This window comes from Hyperolius riggenbachi, chromosome 4, assembly GCF_040937935.1.
Source record: "Hyperolius riggenbachi isolate aHypRig1 chromosome 4, aHypRig1.pri, whole genome shotgun sequence".
Lineage (NCBI taxonomy): Eukaryota > Metazoa > Chordata > Amphibia > Anura > Hyperoliidae > Hyperolius > Hyperolius riggenbachi.
In genome coordinates this window covers 405,084,216-405,099,565 of record NC_090649.1, presented here as the reverse complement: position 1 = coordinate 405,099,565, position 15,350 = coordinate 405,084,216, and the positions used below count along the sequence as shown (strand labels likewise).

The 15,350-nt window shown below is 44.8% G+C and overlaps 1 protein-coding gene across 2 annotated transcripts in view; it reads right to left on the bottom strand.

Annotated features, from left to right (window-relative positions):
* Positions 1 to 5,250: 5,250 nt before the first annotated feature.
* The window catches only part of FBXO48 (F-box protein 48), a 29,030-nt gene continuing 18,930 nt past the window's right edge, over positions 5,251 to 15,350 (bottom strand). For both annotated transcript variants that reach the window (XM_068279596.1, XM_068279595.1), the window contains exons 2-3: positions 9,531 to 9,815; positions 5,251 to 5,996 (exon numbers count right to left, since the gene is read on the bottom strand). In XM_068279596.1, the coding sequence (XP_068135697.1) occupies positions 5,808 to 5,996; positions 9,531 to 9,797 (456 nt within the window). In that variant the 5' untranslated portion in view covers positions 9,798 to 9,815 and the 3' untranslated portion in view covers positions 5,251 to 5,807. The remainder of the gene's footprint in view (positions 5,997 to 9,530; positions 9,816 to 15,350) is intronic.

Genomic DNA, 15,350 nt, shown 5'->3' with positions numbered 1-15,350 from the left:
ATTAGGCTTTGTTAAGAAAAACAAAGTTCTGATGCTGTGAAACTGTTAAAGAAACACCAGGCCTTTTTAGTGCTGCTGAGTAGATTTTTAGTCTGGAGGTTCACTTTAAGCACACTTCATATTTATGGACAAGAAATAAAACAATGCTTTGAAGAAGGAATGGGAGGACAGGGTTAGCCTGTCTCTGTTTTAATAAGGCTTCACATTGTTGGCCTAAGTGGGCATTCCGTAAGAGAACCATTCCTCTATGCACTATGTACCCTTACACAAACACACACTATGCAGCCCGTACACACACACACACACACACACACACACACACACACACACACACACACACACACACACACACACAATGCACCCCCTACACATATACACACACACACACACACACACACATATACACTATGCACCCCCTACACACACATACTATGTACCCCCTGCACACACACACTAGGGGCCTGATTCACAAAGCGGTGATAACTCAGTTATCACGCCTAAAAGACTTTAGGCGTGATAAACTTTGCACTAGCAAAGTTATCACCGCTTTGTGCTCTAACTCGCGCGAAGCAAAGTCCCATAGGGCTTAATGGGAGCTTCACGCAAAGCGCCGGGTGCTGCGCGCGTGCCTGCGCGCTTGCATTCACGTAGCATTCATTTAGGCGTGATAAAGGGGTTTTCACTCGCGTGCAAGCACTTTGCACCGCTTTGTGAATCAGGCCCCTATGTACCCCATACACAAGCACACACACACACACACTATGCACCCTCTACACACACACACATACATCTATGCACGCACACACACACACACAAACACACACACACACAAACTATGTACCCCTACACAAACACACACTATGCACCCCCTACACACACACACATACATCAATGCACGCACACACACACACACACACACACACACACACACACACACACACACACACACACACACACACACACACACACACACACACACACACCATATACACACACACACAAACTATGTCCCCCTACACACACACAATGCACCCCTACACACACAAACACGCCATTCATCTGTACAATGATTGTGGATGGACTGTCACCCAAAACTTTTAAAAAAGATTGTTTGAGTCAACAATTATCCCTTATCTTATAATAGACTTTGCTTTAGAGTTTTCATCCAACAAAACATTTCAAATAATAACACAACAAAAATGATGGGACCTTTAAAGGAAGCCCAAGTGAGAGACATGTGGAAGCTGACATATTTATTTCCTTTTCAATGTATAATGCATATTGTCTGGCAGTCCTGCTGATCCACTGTCTAATACTTTTAACCATAGACCCTGAACAAGCATGCAGATCAGAGGTCTCTGACTCAAGTCTGGCTTTAGCTGCATGCTTGTTTCAGGTCTCAGATTCAATGTAGGAGCCCGGGATGCAGTGATGACACTGTGGGCTGCCACTATAAGCCTAGGAGGACCCAGATGGAAGCTCCAATATGACGTCATTGGTGAAACTTGGGGGGATTTTAATGGGTTCACTTCAGAGTGGTGGCAAGAAAAAAAAAACTGTAGAGAGGCTTTAAAGAGACACTGAAGCGGAAAAAACATTATGATATAATGAATTGGTTGTGTAATACGGATAATTAAGAACATTAGTAGCAAAGCAAATATTCTCATATTTTTATTTTCAGTTGTATAGTTTTTTTTTTTATAACATTGCATCATTCTCTAATATTTGCAGTTTACACACTACTCAGCATTCTAAATGATTTTACAGAGCAGGCTAATGAACTTTTGAGCTGTCCTCTGCAGAAGAAAAAACAACGCAGTGACTGACACTTGAGATAATAAGCTTCAGAAGACAGAGCTCTCTGCGACTTTGAAAGTCATGGAGCTCAATGGCTCTGTTGCAGAAATAACAACTGGAGTTTCTTAACTCTTCCTGTGCTGGAAACAATATTAGACTTATGTCTCTGCTCCTTATGTTTTTTTTCTTATCTGTGCTACACATACAAATCATTGGGCTTGATTTACAAAACGGTGCTAACTTTAGCACTGGCCCTTAGCACGTCTAAACTCAGTTGAAATGTGAGAAGTAGTGAACGTGCGCAAAGTACCGTGCGCAAAGTTTTGCGCGCGCACTGCACAGAGCGCAGGGCGCTCCGTGCGAAGTGCCCATTAAAGCCTATGGGACTTAGCGCGCGCATAGAACTTTGCGCGCGTAAAACTTTGCGTGCAAAACTTTGCGCGCGATCTGATTGAGAAATCCGGTGCTAACCTACTTAGCACCCTGGTTAGCGCGCCTTAAGACTTTAGACGTGCTAAGTAGGTTAGCACCTCTTAGTAAATCAAGCCCATTGTGTCTCTTTAATATGTAGTTTTATGTTTTTGTTGCTGATGATCCAACACTTGTTGCTTACATGCTGTAATGGAGATACATTTGATGGATAGGTTGCTGTTTAGCTGGTAACTGTCCAGGAACCATGCCACAAAACTGATGACAAGCTGTCTGTAAACTACACCCATAGAAGTTGCTCCCGCATAAAGAGGAGCTTATACAGTATCGTCTTATTCTAGTATACTCCAAGGGACCTGGAAAAGTGGTTTACTATATCAGACGTTGTCCTAGAAATAGCCCAGCATGCCCTGGTACATTTTCTGCTGCAAAGGAGCAGCTCTGTTCTCCCATTAGATGTACAGTACAAGCACTTGCATATTTGGCGAACAACAAGGTTAAGGCCCCGTTCACATCACAAACGCGGATGGCCACGCATGCGGAACGCAACGCATGCGAACACACGCCAATCCACGTTTGTGTGCGTTGCGTGGCTGATGCCATTACTGAAAAGTGAATGGGACAGCCACGCGTTTTTACAAAAAATTTGTGCAGCATGCGTTCCCGGACCGCACAGGTCCGGAACGCATGCAGTGTGAACATCAGACATTGCACTCTATGCAATGTCTGATGTCATGCGTGTCGGCCACCTGCGCGCGTTTCCAAAACGCGGCTGGAAACGCGTGCAGTGTGAACGGGGCCTAAGTATACCTTAGGGCTGCATAGCTAGGCTGGACATATTGCTGCTACAGTATCCAGGACTTCTTAAAAATTGCAGCCGCCACTGAATAGAGGCAGCCACTAGCTTCCTGTGAGTGGCTCCAATATCTCAGCGGGCGGGACTTGCAACACCAGCCTAAAGAGAGCAGCAGACCATCGGCTTCACACTGATAAATGACGCATGCACCGCCCACTTTTTACTATATCCAGAGTCAGCGTCACGTAAGGGCCAAAAATATGTTTACTATAACAGAACTTTTATTATATCCGGTTTACTATACTAGGCGTTGCTCCCATAGACTTATAATGGAGATGTATTTTACTATACCCCAATGTTTACTATACCTGAGTTTATTATAACAAGATTGTAACAGACTTTGATTAAAATGAATACTAAACACTGTCATCACAATACAAATGTTATAGTTTATTTATTTATTTTCATTTCTAGCAATAAATAAAATCTTTAAAGTGCTTTGATAGCGTGCATGAAATAGAGGCGCGATGTAAAAATTGTACAGGATAAAGCCCAAATCATTGCTTTTCGCCAAGGATAACGAAAAAATATTGTTTTACAAGTGCATTTAGGTTAAAATTAGCAATTGTTTCTAAAGTCATTTATAATGATTTTAAGTATTGTAAAGCCAAATATTTTAGGTTATTTTTATTGTTTCTTCATCTTTATCTGAAATAAAATCTCACTAATGTCACTAATATTATAAATGCAAACGTTTGGATGTTCGGATGTTTATTACTCAGTCACGCAACAATGGCTTAATAACGGATTTGAATGAAATTTGGCACACACATAGGGCTTTGCTTTACACCCCTGTGCTCCCGATCGCGGGACTTTGCACGTGAAAAAGTCAGTGTGCGTCACTTCGCGTGCTAACTGTTTAGCATGCCCGTGCACGGTTAGCACGGGTTTGTGAATCAAGCCCATAGTACATTACCTGGAATAACATATAGGATACTCTTTATCACCGTAACCAAAAAGTGGGCGGAGACAAATACAAATTTCACTGGGAAAATGTAAACCGCATTCGTACACTGTTACTGATAGGGTTCTCAAACTTTGCACAGTTGGTCACTGGGATTAATATTCAGAAAAATAGGTGGAGTCTACAAAAGCCAATCAAAATTCACCTATTCGGGAATATTTAATTGCTGCCCTTCTTGCACTGTTAATGGCACAAGCCTCAAACTTAGTACAGTTGGTCAGTGGGTGACTGAGGTTTAAATTCAGAATAGGGGTTGGAGCCACAGCCAATCAGATTTGTTTCATTTCAATGCAAATTATTGATGCCAAAGACCGCAAAGCTCACAAACTAGGTCTTTGAGTAATTGAGTAATTGTGTGTTAGAGTTAGTGTTGGGCGAACAGTGTTTGCCACTGTTCGGGTTCTGCAGAACATCACCCTGTTCGGGTGATGTTCGAGTTCGGCCGAACACCTGGTGGTGTTCGGCCAAACTGTTCGGGTTCGCCCGAACTGCTGAATGCCCGGCCGAACAGGGCCCCTGTTTGGCCGAACAGTGCCCTGTTCGGCCGAATACTGCCCCCCTATGGGGTCGCAGGCATAAGGGGGGAGCATGCCCCGATCGCGGGGGGGGGGTCGGAAATTCCCCCCACCCCCTCCGCTAATGCTCCCCCCTCTGCCCGCTTCCCCATACAAAAGTTTGACGAAAGTAAAATAGTACCGGTGGTGGTGGCTGGCTGCTGCAGTGGCTGGCTGGCACTATGAAGTGACTGAGGAGTCGGAGTAGGACGCGTTGAGGGAGGCCGGGCAGCGGGCGGTTCAGCGGTAGTACCCTTGTGGTACTTCCGCCCTTTCTCTGACCTCACGTCCTCTGCGTGATGACGCATACGAGGGTACGCGTGACGCGTACCCTCGTATGCAGAGGACGTGAGGTCAGAGAAAGGGCGGAAGTACCACAAGGGTACTACCACTGAACCACCCGCTGCCCGGCCTCCCTCAACGCGTCCTACTCCTCCTCCTCCTCCTCAGTCACTTCATAGTGCCAGCCAGCCACTGCAGCAGCCAGCCACCACCACCGGTACTATTTTACTTTCGTCAAACTTTTGTATGGGGAAGCGGGCAGAGGGGGGAGCGCTAGCGGAGGGGGTGGGGGGAATTTCTGACCCCCCCCCCCCCCCCGCGATCGGGGCATGCTCCCCCCTTATGCCTGCGACCCCATAGGGCCCCCAAAAGCGGTATGTTCGGGGAGTTCGGGGTTCGGCCCGAACATGACGAACATCGCGGCCATGTTCGGCGAACGTTCCCGAACCCGAACATCCAGGTGTTCGCCCAACACTAGTTAGAGTTAGAAAAAATGGCCGGAGCCAACACCAGCCAAATACATACCCAGGCAATAACCCTAAACCCCCCTTCTCTGCTACAAATAACGTAAATATGAAAAGCGATACATTTCTAAGATAATACATTTCAAAACGAAAATTATAATTCTCAAAACGAACTTCAAAATGTTAAAACAGTTAAAATGATAATTGACATAAAATGATAATTCTCAAAACGAATTTGAAAACAACATTTGACAAACCTCTAATTCTCAAAACTAAAAATTTCAGTTGGACGGGCTCGGCGCCGGCTATTTAACAGGCACCCAAATCATCCAGTTTTGAGCCCAACAGATGATATTTAACATTAGGGTAAATGGCGGCCCATAGTGTCCACTTCTCATATGCACCCACATTTCCCGCTTCCCTTTGATACATGTACTATAAATAAAGTTCTACATAATGGATCATCTTTCATCTTTATTTCTGTGTGTATCTCTCTTGAATTCAGCATCCATTATGTCTCCCCAATCGGTGGCACTCAGTGGACACATGGCTTTCTGTGGCAGCTGTGACGTGGAGGAGATGTTGCTGAGTCTGCCATCCGACCACTCCTTCTTGGTTGCAGCTTTACTGTAGTTTTGTTTCAGAATTTCCTACGGGGACAAAATACAGTTGATATAAATGAAACATCATTTTTTTAATGGTAAAATCAAAGCTTACACAGTTAAATAAGGCCTTTCATACACTTTAGAAGGTTTGGTTCCAGTCCAGTCTATAGCCAACTATAATGTTATAGGCATGACATATTATACCTTTCTGCAGCCATGGGATTGGTCCATTGATCCCAGTTTTTATTTCTACATTCCCATTTTACTTCCCTGTTCATAGTTATATATATATATATATATCAGAACCCCAAATGTCTGCTTACAGCTCAAGTGCGGCAACATCCAGTTCTGCTCCCTGAAAGCAGACATAAGCAGTTAGCTGAAACACGCAAAGTAAGGCCTCATTCCCACTATACTCACTGCTGTGCGCATTTCAGCAGCGCTTATAGTGTGTGACACGAAAACAGCCCTTCTGCCGTCTCCATCATATGCGCTGTGCAGCAGTGAAATGTGCTATCGCACTGCTGCATGCAATTTGTCTAGAAGCTCAGCGCTGACCCATTCACTGTAATGAATGGGAGCAGCAGCACAGCGCATAGCGGCGCAAATGGTGTGCAATCGCACCTCCATCTGTGCAAAATTATGTGAATGAGGCCTGAAGAAAAGGCGTGGTTACTATTTCCTTAAATCCTTGCATTGCAAATAGCTGTCCTGTTGGGAACTGTTTTTATGCTTTCCATGAAAGTGGAATTACACTTTAACCTTATCTAACATTAATAAAGATCTTGCACTTTCCTCTAATTCTACCATTAACCTTTGAACCATTATCTAGCCTAACTATTCAGTCAAACTGTAATAAATAACGAACTGCCTGGCCTTTAACCTGAACCCTAATTAAAAGCTTCACTTTAACATGAATCTGATTGGATGTCCTGAGTGTTAAGCCTCATCTACACAAGGCGATGTGACTTATCAATCGAGCCGCTGATGCGGCTCGGTTGATAAGATCCGTCAGGTCGGATTTTGCCACCGCCGATTCCCTGCTCGTTCCCCACGAGGGGACAATGGCAGGGAATCAAGCAGAAGATAAGCGGCGCCGCCGGGGACGAGCGGGGGATCGAATCCGACGCACGCGTGGGCGAGCGGGGACGTGGCGGGTACGCGCGGGGATGCGGAAGAGGCGATCCGGCGGTTAATCAATCCGCCGGATCACTTTGTGTAGATGGGGCTTAAAACCAGTGCTGGGCAGTTTCTGATGGCCAAATTGGCAAGGAATGCTTACACCACAGCAGACTTTCACAAGCTTTCCAGGCCTGAAGTCACAAATACTCTTGTGGTATTTGTGGTTGCAATTATGAAGCGAGGAAAGCACTGGCACAACATGCAGCAGGGATGGATACTGCCATCAACAACAAAAGTGTGTGGTGAACAGCTGTACAGGTCACTAAGTACCTGTGTCTCTGCCGGTGCCCAGTCTCGGCCGGATTGCTCTAACGGCTTCGGTAGTATCCAAACAGAAAGGAAGAGACGGCACACTATTGGCTGCAAAATCACTTGCTTTGTATTAGGCGAACAAGAACACTACATGTTACGGATGTAAACCATCCTTCATCAGGTTCTGCCACACTGGGCTTACCTGCAGCGTGCTCCGATAGTAGTCCATGGTTTCGATCAAAGAGAAGAAGAAGATGGGCACAGCTGCTAAAATACCTTTTATTGTGGCTGGGTAGACACAAAAAAGCTTACAGCAGGGGGGGGGGGGAATAACAAGTCTGACAGCTGTTTCGCAGGGACTAGCCCTGCTTCATCAGAGACATCAGTGTATTTTAGCAGCTGTGCCCATCTTCTTCTTCTCTTTGATCGAAACTGGGTATTTGTGGTTGCTCCCAGAGTATCCTCAAAGTACTTTTGAATGCAGACTAGTCTGATGTTAAGCTACTGTCATCTCCTATAGACATTTTTAATGGCTAACTGGTCAACAGATCATCTGGCAGCCAGGATTCTTGAAGAGTTTCACCACAAGTAACCACAGGGTGAAGAATGGGTAACTTCATGTCAGGAATACTGGTGAAGGCCTGTATTTCTTTTTGTCTATAATAATTTTGTACGGTCCAACTCTTTTTGACCTTTTTGACTTTAATCACTGCAGTCTATCCATCTTAGCTTCTGCCACCCCTTCTATGTATGTATGGTCCTCCTTGGTGATAATCTATAAATAAATTTTTTCTCATTTCTTTGTTAATAGAATGATCATTTTACCACTGTGCACCACTTGATATTAATTAGATTCAAGCAGGAATGTGACTGCATATATTGATCACACCTCTGCCACTCAATGCATTACAGTGCTATGCAATGCTCCCACCTGCAGCCCCACTTTGCTCCAGCATCTGCTAGAGAGCTCTTATGAGTGGTCTTTCCCAATCAAGGCTTAAAGCAATCCTGAGCCCAAAAATAAAGGTACAAAAAAAACTACCTGATCCAGGGGGTTAGCCGGATCAGGTAGAGCCTCTTCCACTGCTCCTGTGGGCAGCAACCCATCAATTTAGTTTTTAGTGACCCCAGGGTCACGACGCTGCAGCTTACCTCATATAGCAGTTAAAGGATGTGGAGGGGGCAGGATAAAGGCGGGGCGAGGCTTGGAGAGGTGGGATAGAGGCAGGGCAAGGCTTGGAGGGTCAGGATAAAGGCGGGGAGAGCCGTGAAAAGGTGGGATAGAGGCGGGGCGAGGCTTGGAGAGGTGGGATAGACTCGGGGCGAGGCTTGGAGAGGTGGGGTAGAGGTGGGGTAGAGGCGGGGCAAGGCTTGGAGGGGCAGGATAAAGGCGGGGAGAGCCGTGGAGAGGTGGAATAAAGGTGGGGTGAGGCTTGGAGAGGTGGGATAGAGGTGGGGGAGAGGTGCCGGTGCAGGTTCCTCTCCTGCTAGGGACACCCCTTCCCCTACTTATCTAGCGATAATCCCATTGTTGGTATTTTCAGGGGTCTGCAGCGGAGAGAAAGGGGGGTGGAAAGTGGTGCACAGAGGACACAGAGGCATGTCCTTAAGCAAAGAACATGCCTCTGTGTACCATTCATATTACAAAAAAATGCCTCAGGTACACTGTAATCAATTAAATGATAAAAAAAAAGGCAAGACCCTTGTTTTCTAAGCATTTTTCATAACTTCCATGTTCTTATTGAATCTAACATTTCATCAATGATCTTGAATCTTTAATGTGTAAGGTAGCTTTTAACTATAACGCTGCAGATGTCTGATAATTATTTTCCAGGTGGCTGAGTAATTATCTTGAAATATTCTGTATTCCAGATAATTATTCTGTAATTACAGTACTTGGAATGGTCATGGCTGGATTTCTGGAAAGGCCACAAAGGCCCGGGCCTTGGGCGCTGCAGCCCAAGGGGGAACATGAAAGAAGGGTTGCAACATATAAAAGAGGAAACGCATGGGAGAGGGAGCTGCACATGGAATGTAGGGGCGCTGCTGTATATGAAAGTGGAGCCTCAATATACTTGGCCTAGGGGTACAAAAAGCATAAATCCAGCCATGGGAATGGTTCTGTTGCATTTGGCTGATACTGACCTGCCATTTACATCCATTTTTCTGGCCTTCATCAATCTCAGTGCGAATGACACATCTCAGGGCCATGCAGTGCCTCTTCCATAGTATGTCATAACTGTCCAGTAGTTCAGTGATATATTTACATGTATTCTTCATCTTAATCAAGCTCTTCATGTCTAGATGACTGAGCATTTCCAACATCACTTCTTTAGGCAACATAAAGAAGTAGCTTCTACCACAATCCTGGGCATCCGGGATTCCTTCACTTCTCCTCATAGTACTTTCCATTGTGGACAAGGCAGCAGTCTACAGATAAAGACAAATAAACTACTGAAAATAGAGGTGTACATTCAATGTTGATGACTACAGACATGACCACGTGCACAAACTTTACCTGTACTAACCATTTCAATCCCAACTCTGGACACAAATATTTTTTCATAGATTTGTTGAGGAATTTGATGCAAGCATAGGATGAACTATGTTTATTGCGGTTAGGGGCCCCCCTGGGAAACCTAGGACTTTAGCGCAGAAAGGTCAGAGTGCTAGTCACCTAGCCACTGTGGTTTAAAGTGTGGAAAAGTTCTAAAATCTTGAAATGTGCTTAAAAAGCGTGATTAGAGGTGTAGCTCCCAGCAGTCCTTGTGCTAGAGGAACAGTCCGTATTAATGAACAACATCCTTCGATCTCTTCTTTTTTCTCAGATGTTCTCCTTTTAGGTCTGATGTGCAGATTTGTATGACTTATTATGTAAGGATTTTTTCTGAAAGTAATTATTTTTCCATTTTCTCTGAAAACAGTTTTACACCTGAGGAAAGCGTTGTGGTGTGAATGACAGTTGCGTTGTGACCAACATGGTCATATGCATAGCGCCACTTCCCCCGCTCGCCCTTTGCTGGCTCGTGCCTAGTGATGTACTCCCTGCTGGACAGGAAGTACATCACTCGTATTCCCGGCTTCCCCTTCGTATTTGTGTCATACCGCATCGCTGCCACCAAGAGATGCCAAGTTTCTGCATCTATGGACTTCCATACATTGTGCCGCCACTGCGTCAGCGCAAAAGTCACATGGTAACAGCGGTGAATCAGACATTTTTTTTGCTTTTGCGTTACCCTGCGTACAGAAATGGTTTCACATTGAAAAGAAGGTGGCCTAGTGTAAAAGAGTTCTGAAACTATGCTGAACATATGCTATTACAACCTGGAATTAAAATGGATTTTTTATTTGGGTTTTATGTACTGGACTTAACAAAATAGTCTTAATTTTTGAAGTGCAATCGTTATTATTGTTATTTTTTATTTAGATAGTGTCATCACCCATTCCACTGCACAATGCACTATACAGACAATACTGGGGATCACACTGTAAATATATACAGTACAGACCAAAAGTTTGGACACACCTCAGTCAAAGAGTTTTCTTTATTTTCATGACTATGAACATTGTAGATTCACACTGAAGGCATCCAAACTATGAATTGACACATGTGGAAGTATAGTACATAACCAGAAAGTGTGAAACAACTGAAAATATGTCATATTCTAGGTTCTTCAAAGTAGCCACCTTTTGCTTTGATTACTGCTTTGCACACTCTTGGCATTCTCTTGATGAGCTTCAAGAGGTAGTCGCCTGAAATGTTTTTCACTTCACAGGTGTGCCCTGTCAGGTTTAATAAGTGGGATTTCTTGCCTTATAAATGAGGTTGGGACCATCAGTTGCGTTGTGGAGAAGTCAGGTGGATACACAGCTGATAGTCCTACTGAATAGACTGTTAGAATTTGTATTATGGCAAGAAAAAAGCAGCTAAGTAAAGAAAAACGAGTGGCCATCATTACTTTAAGAAATGAAGGTCAGTCAGTCCGAAAAATTGGGAAAACTTTGAAAGTGTCCCCAAGTGCAGTCTCAAAAACCATCAAACGCTCTAAAGAAACCGGCTCACATGCAGACTGCCCCAGGAAAGGAAGACCAATAGTCACCTCTGCTGCAGAGGATAAGTTCATCCGAGTCACCAGCCTCAGAAATCGCAGGGTAACAGCAGCTCAGATTAGAGACCAGGTCAATGCCACACAGAGTTCTAGCAGCAGACACATCTCTAGAACAACTGTTAGAAGGAGACTGTGTGAATTAGGCCTTCATGGTAGAATATCTGCTAGGAAACCACTGCTAAGGACTACCACAGCATCTTGCAGCGGCATGCTATCGCATTCGGTTTCCGTTTAGTTGGACCATCATTTATTTTTCAACAGGACAATCACCCCAAACACACCTCCAGGCTGTGTAAGGGCTATTTGACCAGGAAGGAAAGTGATGGGGTGCTGGGCCAGATGACCTGGCCTCCACAGTCACCAGACCTGAACCCAATCGAGATGGTTTGGGGTAAGCTGGACCGCAGAGTGAAGGCAAAAGGGCCAACAAGAACTCATTCAAGACTGTTGGAAGACCATTTCAGGTGACTACCTCTTGAAGCTCATCAAGAGAATGCCAAGAGTGTGCAAAGCAGTAATCAAAGCAAAAGGTGGCTACCTAGAATATGACATATTTTCAGTTGTTTTACACTTTTTGGTTTTGTACTATACTTCCACATGTGTTAATTCATAGTTTGGATGCCTTCAGTGTGAATCTACAATGTTCATAGTCATGAAAATAAAGAAAACTCTTTGAATGAGAAGGTGTGTCCAAACTTTTGGTTTGTACTGTACATACATACTTCATGCATAGTACAATCGGAACATACAGCAACACATATACAAAATTGTATGTATAGTTAAAGGAAACCCATGACCTGGGGAAAAAAAAGTTAGATACAGTACTTCTCCAAAACCAGCCTCAGCGCTAGCAAGAACTCCGCTCCTTCCATTACAGGAGTGATGTGTCAGTAAGTAGTAATCTCCTGCAGGCATTGTGCGCAGACAAATCAATGAGGTGACTGTCACCAAATATGAATGAAGCACTGTTATTGCTTAGTAGTACAAGGAAAAGCTGTTAATTACATAAAACATCAATATTATGTATAGCAAAACTCACATCATGGGTCCTGTGCAACAGGGACCCAGTGTAAATCATATAGTGCTAAAACCATCCATAGGTAAACCTTGAGATGACCACTCTCTAGTTCTAGTTTTGGCTCACTGCCATCATCATGGGTCACTTCGATACTTACCCATGTAGAATGTAGTTTTTGAATGGTTCAGAGGCTTCCTGACCTATCTTGGAGTTCACTGCTGCTGTACAGTATTCCTCTGAACATTTACAACAAGGGCTTGACGGATTTGTTTTCATGGCCATGTTCCCTGCCATGTATGAGTCTGGCCATACTGCACATGCATGACTACAGCCGCGTCTGCAAAGTAAAGCAAAGCCGCTCATTCACGAGCGGCTTTGGGTTACTGAACAGGCACAGCTGTACCCTCACATGCTCAGGTATGGCCACACTTCTACATGCAGTGGAGCATGACCACGAACTAGAGGAGGGTCCTCACAAAACTTAAAAAATTATGCGCTGCCTCACAGTCCACTATACTTAACAGAAGACTGTCAAGTCCCACAGATCCAGAAAGTTCAGAAATTTCTTCTGTCCTTGGAGCCGGAGAGCCTCATGCAAAAGAGAGGGGAAAAGAAAAAACAGAAAACTTCATCGCATAGGCTGCCACGGCAGATATCAATCCTTCACCAACTATGGCCCGTGCACAGTTCTATTGTATATCACCACTCGTCGTGCAAAACCATCACCCGTGGCTAATTGCCCTCACCTTCTTCTCAGGCTGCCCAGACCCACAGACAGCTATAAAAGCATAAAGATCCAAACGATCACACTCTCATTTCCTCTGGTTCACACTCTCATTTCCTCACAGTAGTTTCTAGGATTATGTTAGGAGGTGGTGCTCGCCGAGTTCTTGAGAATTTTTTAGAGGAGGGTCCTGGTCATTGGCGGTGGGGTCGAGGAGGACACGGGAAGCCTCTGGGCCATGCAGAGGCTTCCCTCTACATGGATGAGTATGCAACTTTTTTCTTTCTGGAAAAGGTTACAAAGCCATCTCTAAAGTTTTGTGACTTCAGAAAGTCACAGCAGTAGGACTGAGAGCCATTATGCAAAAATGGAGAAAATATGGATCAGTATGGAACCTGTCCAGGAGTGCTCGGACTACAAAAATTACGACAAAATTGCCACAAGTGCACAGTGATGACTCACATAAGAGGTCACAAAACCCCAAGAACAGCATCAAAATAACTGCAGGTCTTATTTGCCTCAGCTAAGATCAGGGATTATGACTAAAACATAAGAAAGAGACTGGGCAAAAATTCCATGTATGCAGAGTTCCAGGGTAAAAACCGTCCTTGACCAAAAAATATAAAGTCTCTCAGAAAAAAACAGCTTGATGATCCCCAATACTTTTGGGAAATTATTCTATGGGTTGATGAAACAAAATTTGGACTTTTAGCATCCTATAGACCTGGTGTAAAAGTAGTGTGATGGTCTGGGGTTGGTTTGTTGCTTCAGGACCTGGACACTTTGCTGTGATTGAAGAAACCATGAATTCTGCTCTCTAACAGATAATCCTAAAAGGCCTTGTCTGGCCATCGGTTCATGACAAAAATACATCAGCAGGTACAGCTATTCATGGTTTAAAACTACAATAAATATGAAGGTCTTGGAGTGGCCTAGTCAAAGACCAGACTTCAATCCAATTAAGATGCTGTGGCATCACCTTAAATAGGTGGTTCATGCTCAGAAACCCTCCAATACTAAGTGTAACGATAGGTGTCAGCAACCAGAGAAAGAATCTGATCCTTGGCGATCTGCAGTATCCCCAAGAATACAGATATACCTGATTATTGGGGATCTGTAGAATCGCCAATAATCAAATATGTCTAACCTCTAGACACCTGAGTGTGTAAGTGTTTTGGCGCAACAGTAACCTTTGGACCACCGGGGCAGCAGGTGGTCCAGTAAGTAGAGAAGACTCTACTGCGGTCAAGGACACCTGGAGAGGGAGTCCCTGACTGATAATGAGCAGTGTCCCCTCTGAAGAGCAGGGGACCCCTGCGGAAAGGCTGGACACCCTGCGGGGGGTGACAGCCAGAAGGTCAGACAGGCCGGGTCGGCAACAGAGTATCAGATATGCAAAGTACCAAATCAGAGATCAGAAGAATAGTCAGGAAAGCTACAGGTCATAACAGATATCAGAACAAGGCCTAGTCTGAGGTGTGAGGTCTGTGATCTCAACACCCTGGGACTATGCTAGAGAATAACACAGATGATATACAGTATTCCTAGTCTGGGGTGTGAGGGCCGTGATCTCAACACCCTGGAACTATGCTAGAGAATAACACAGATGATATACAGTATTCCTAGTCTGGGGTGTAAGGGCCGTGATCTCAACACCCTGGAACTATGCTAGAGAATAACACAGATGATATACAGTAACTGGCTAAGTGTGGATTCCCAGGTCCTCCTGGTTCCACCACACTGAAGGATCTGACTAAGGTCTGAGTGCTAACACATAGGCATTCGCAACGCCAGACAACCAGCAACTGAACAGCAGGAGATATAGCTCCCATCAACCAATCACTGACTGATCAGGGATCAGCTGACCGCCCTGATCAGCTGATCTTCCTCCTATTGGTATAAAGAGCTTGTCTTGCAGCGCGCGCGTGTAGCTCTCCATCTGTGTGCACTACTAGGTCCAGACACATGTTGCTGCGGGGAAACCGCCGCACTGGACGCGGAATCCGCCGCCTTACCATCAGAACCACGCGCCGGCCCCCACGCCATTCCTCCCATGTGCACCACCAGTTCCGGACAACCCAGACGCATGCTGATGCTTTTCCGCTATTCATCAC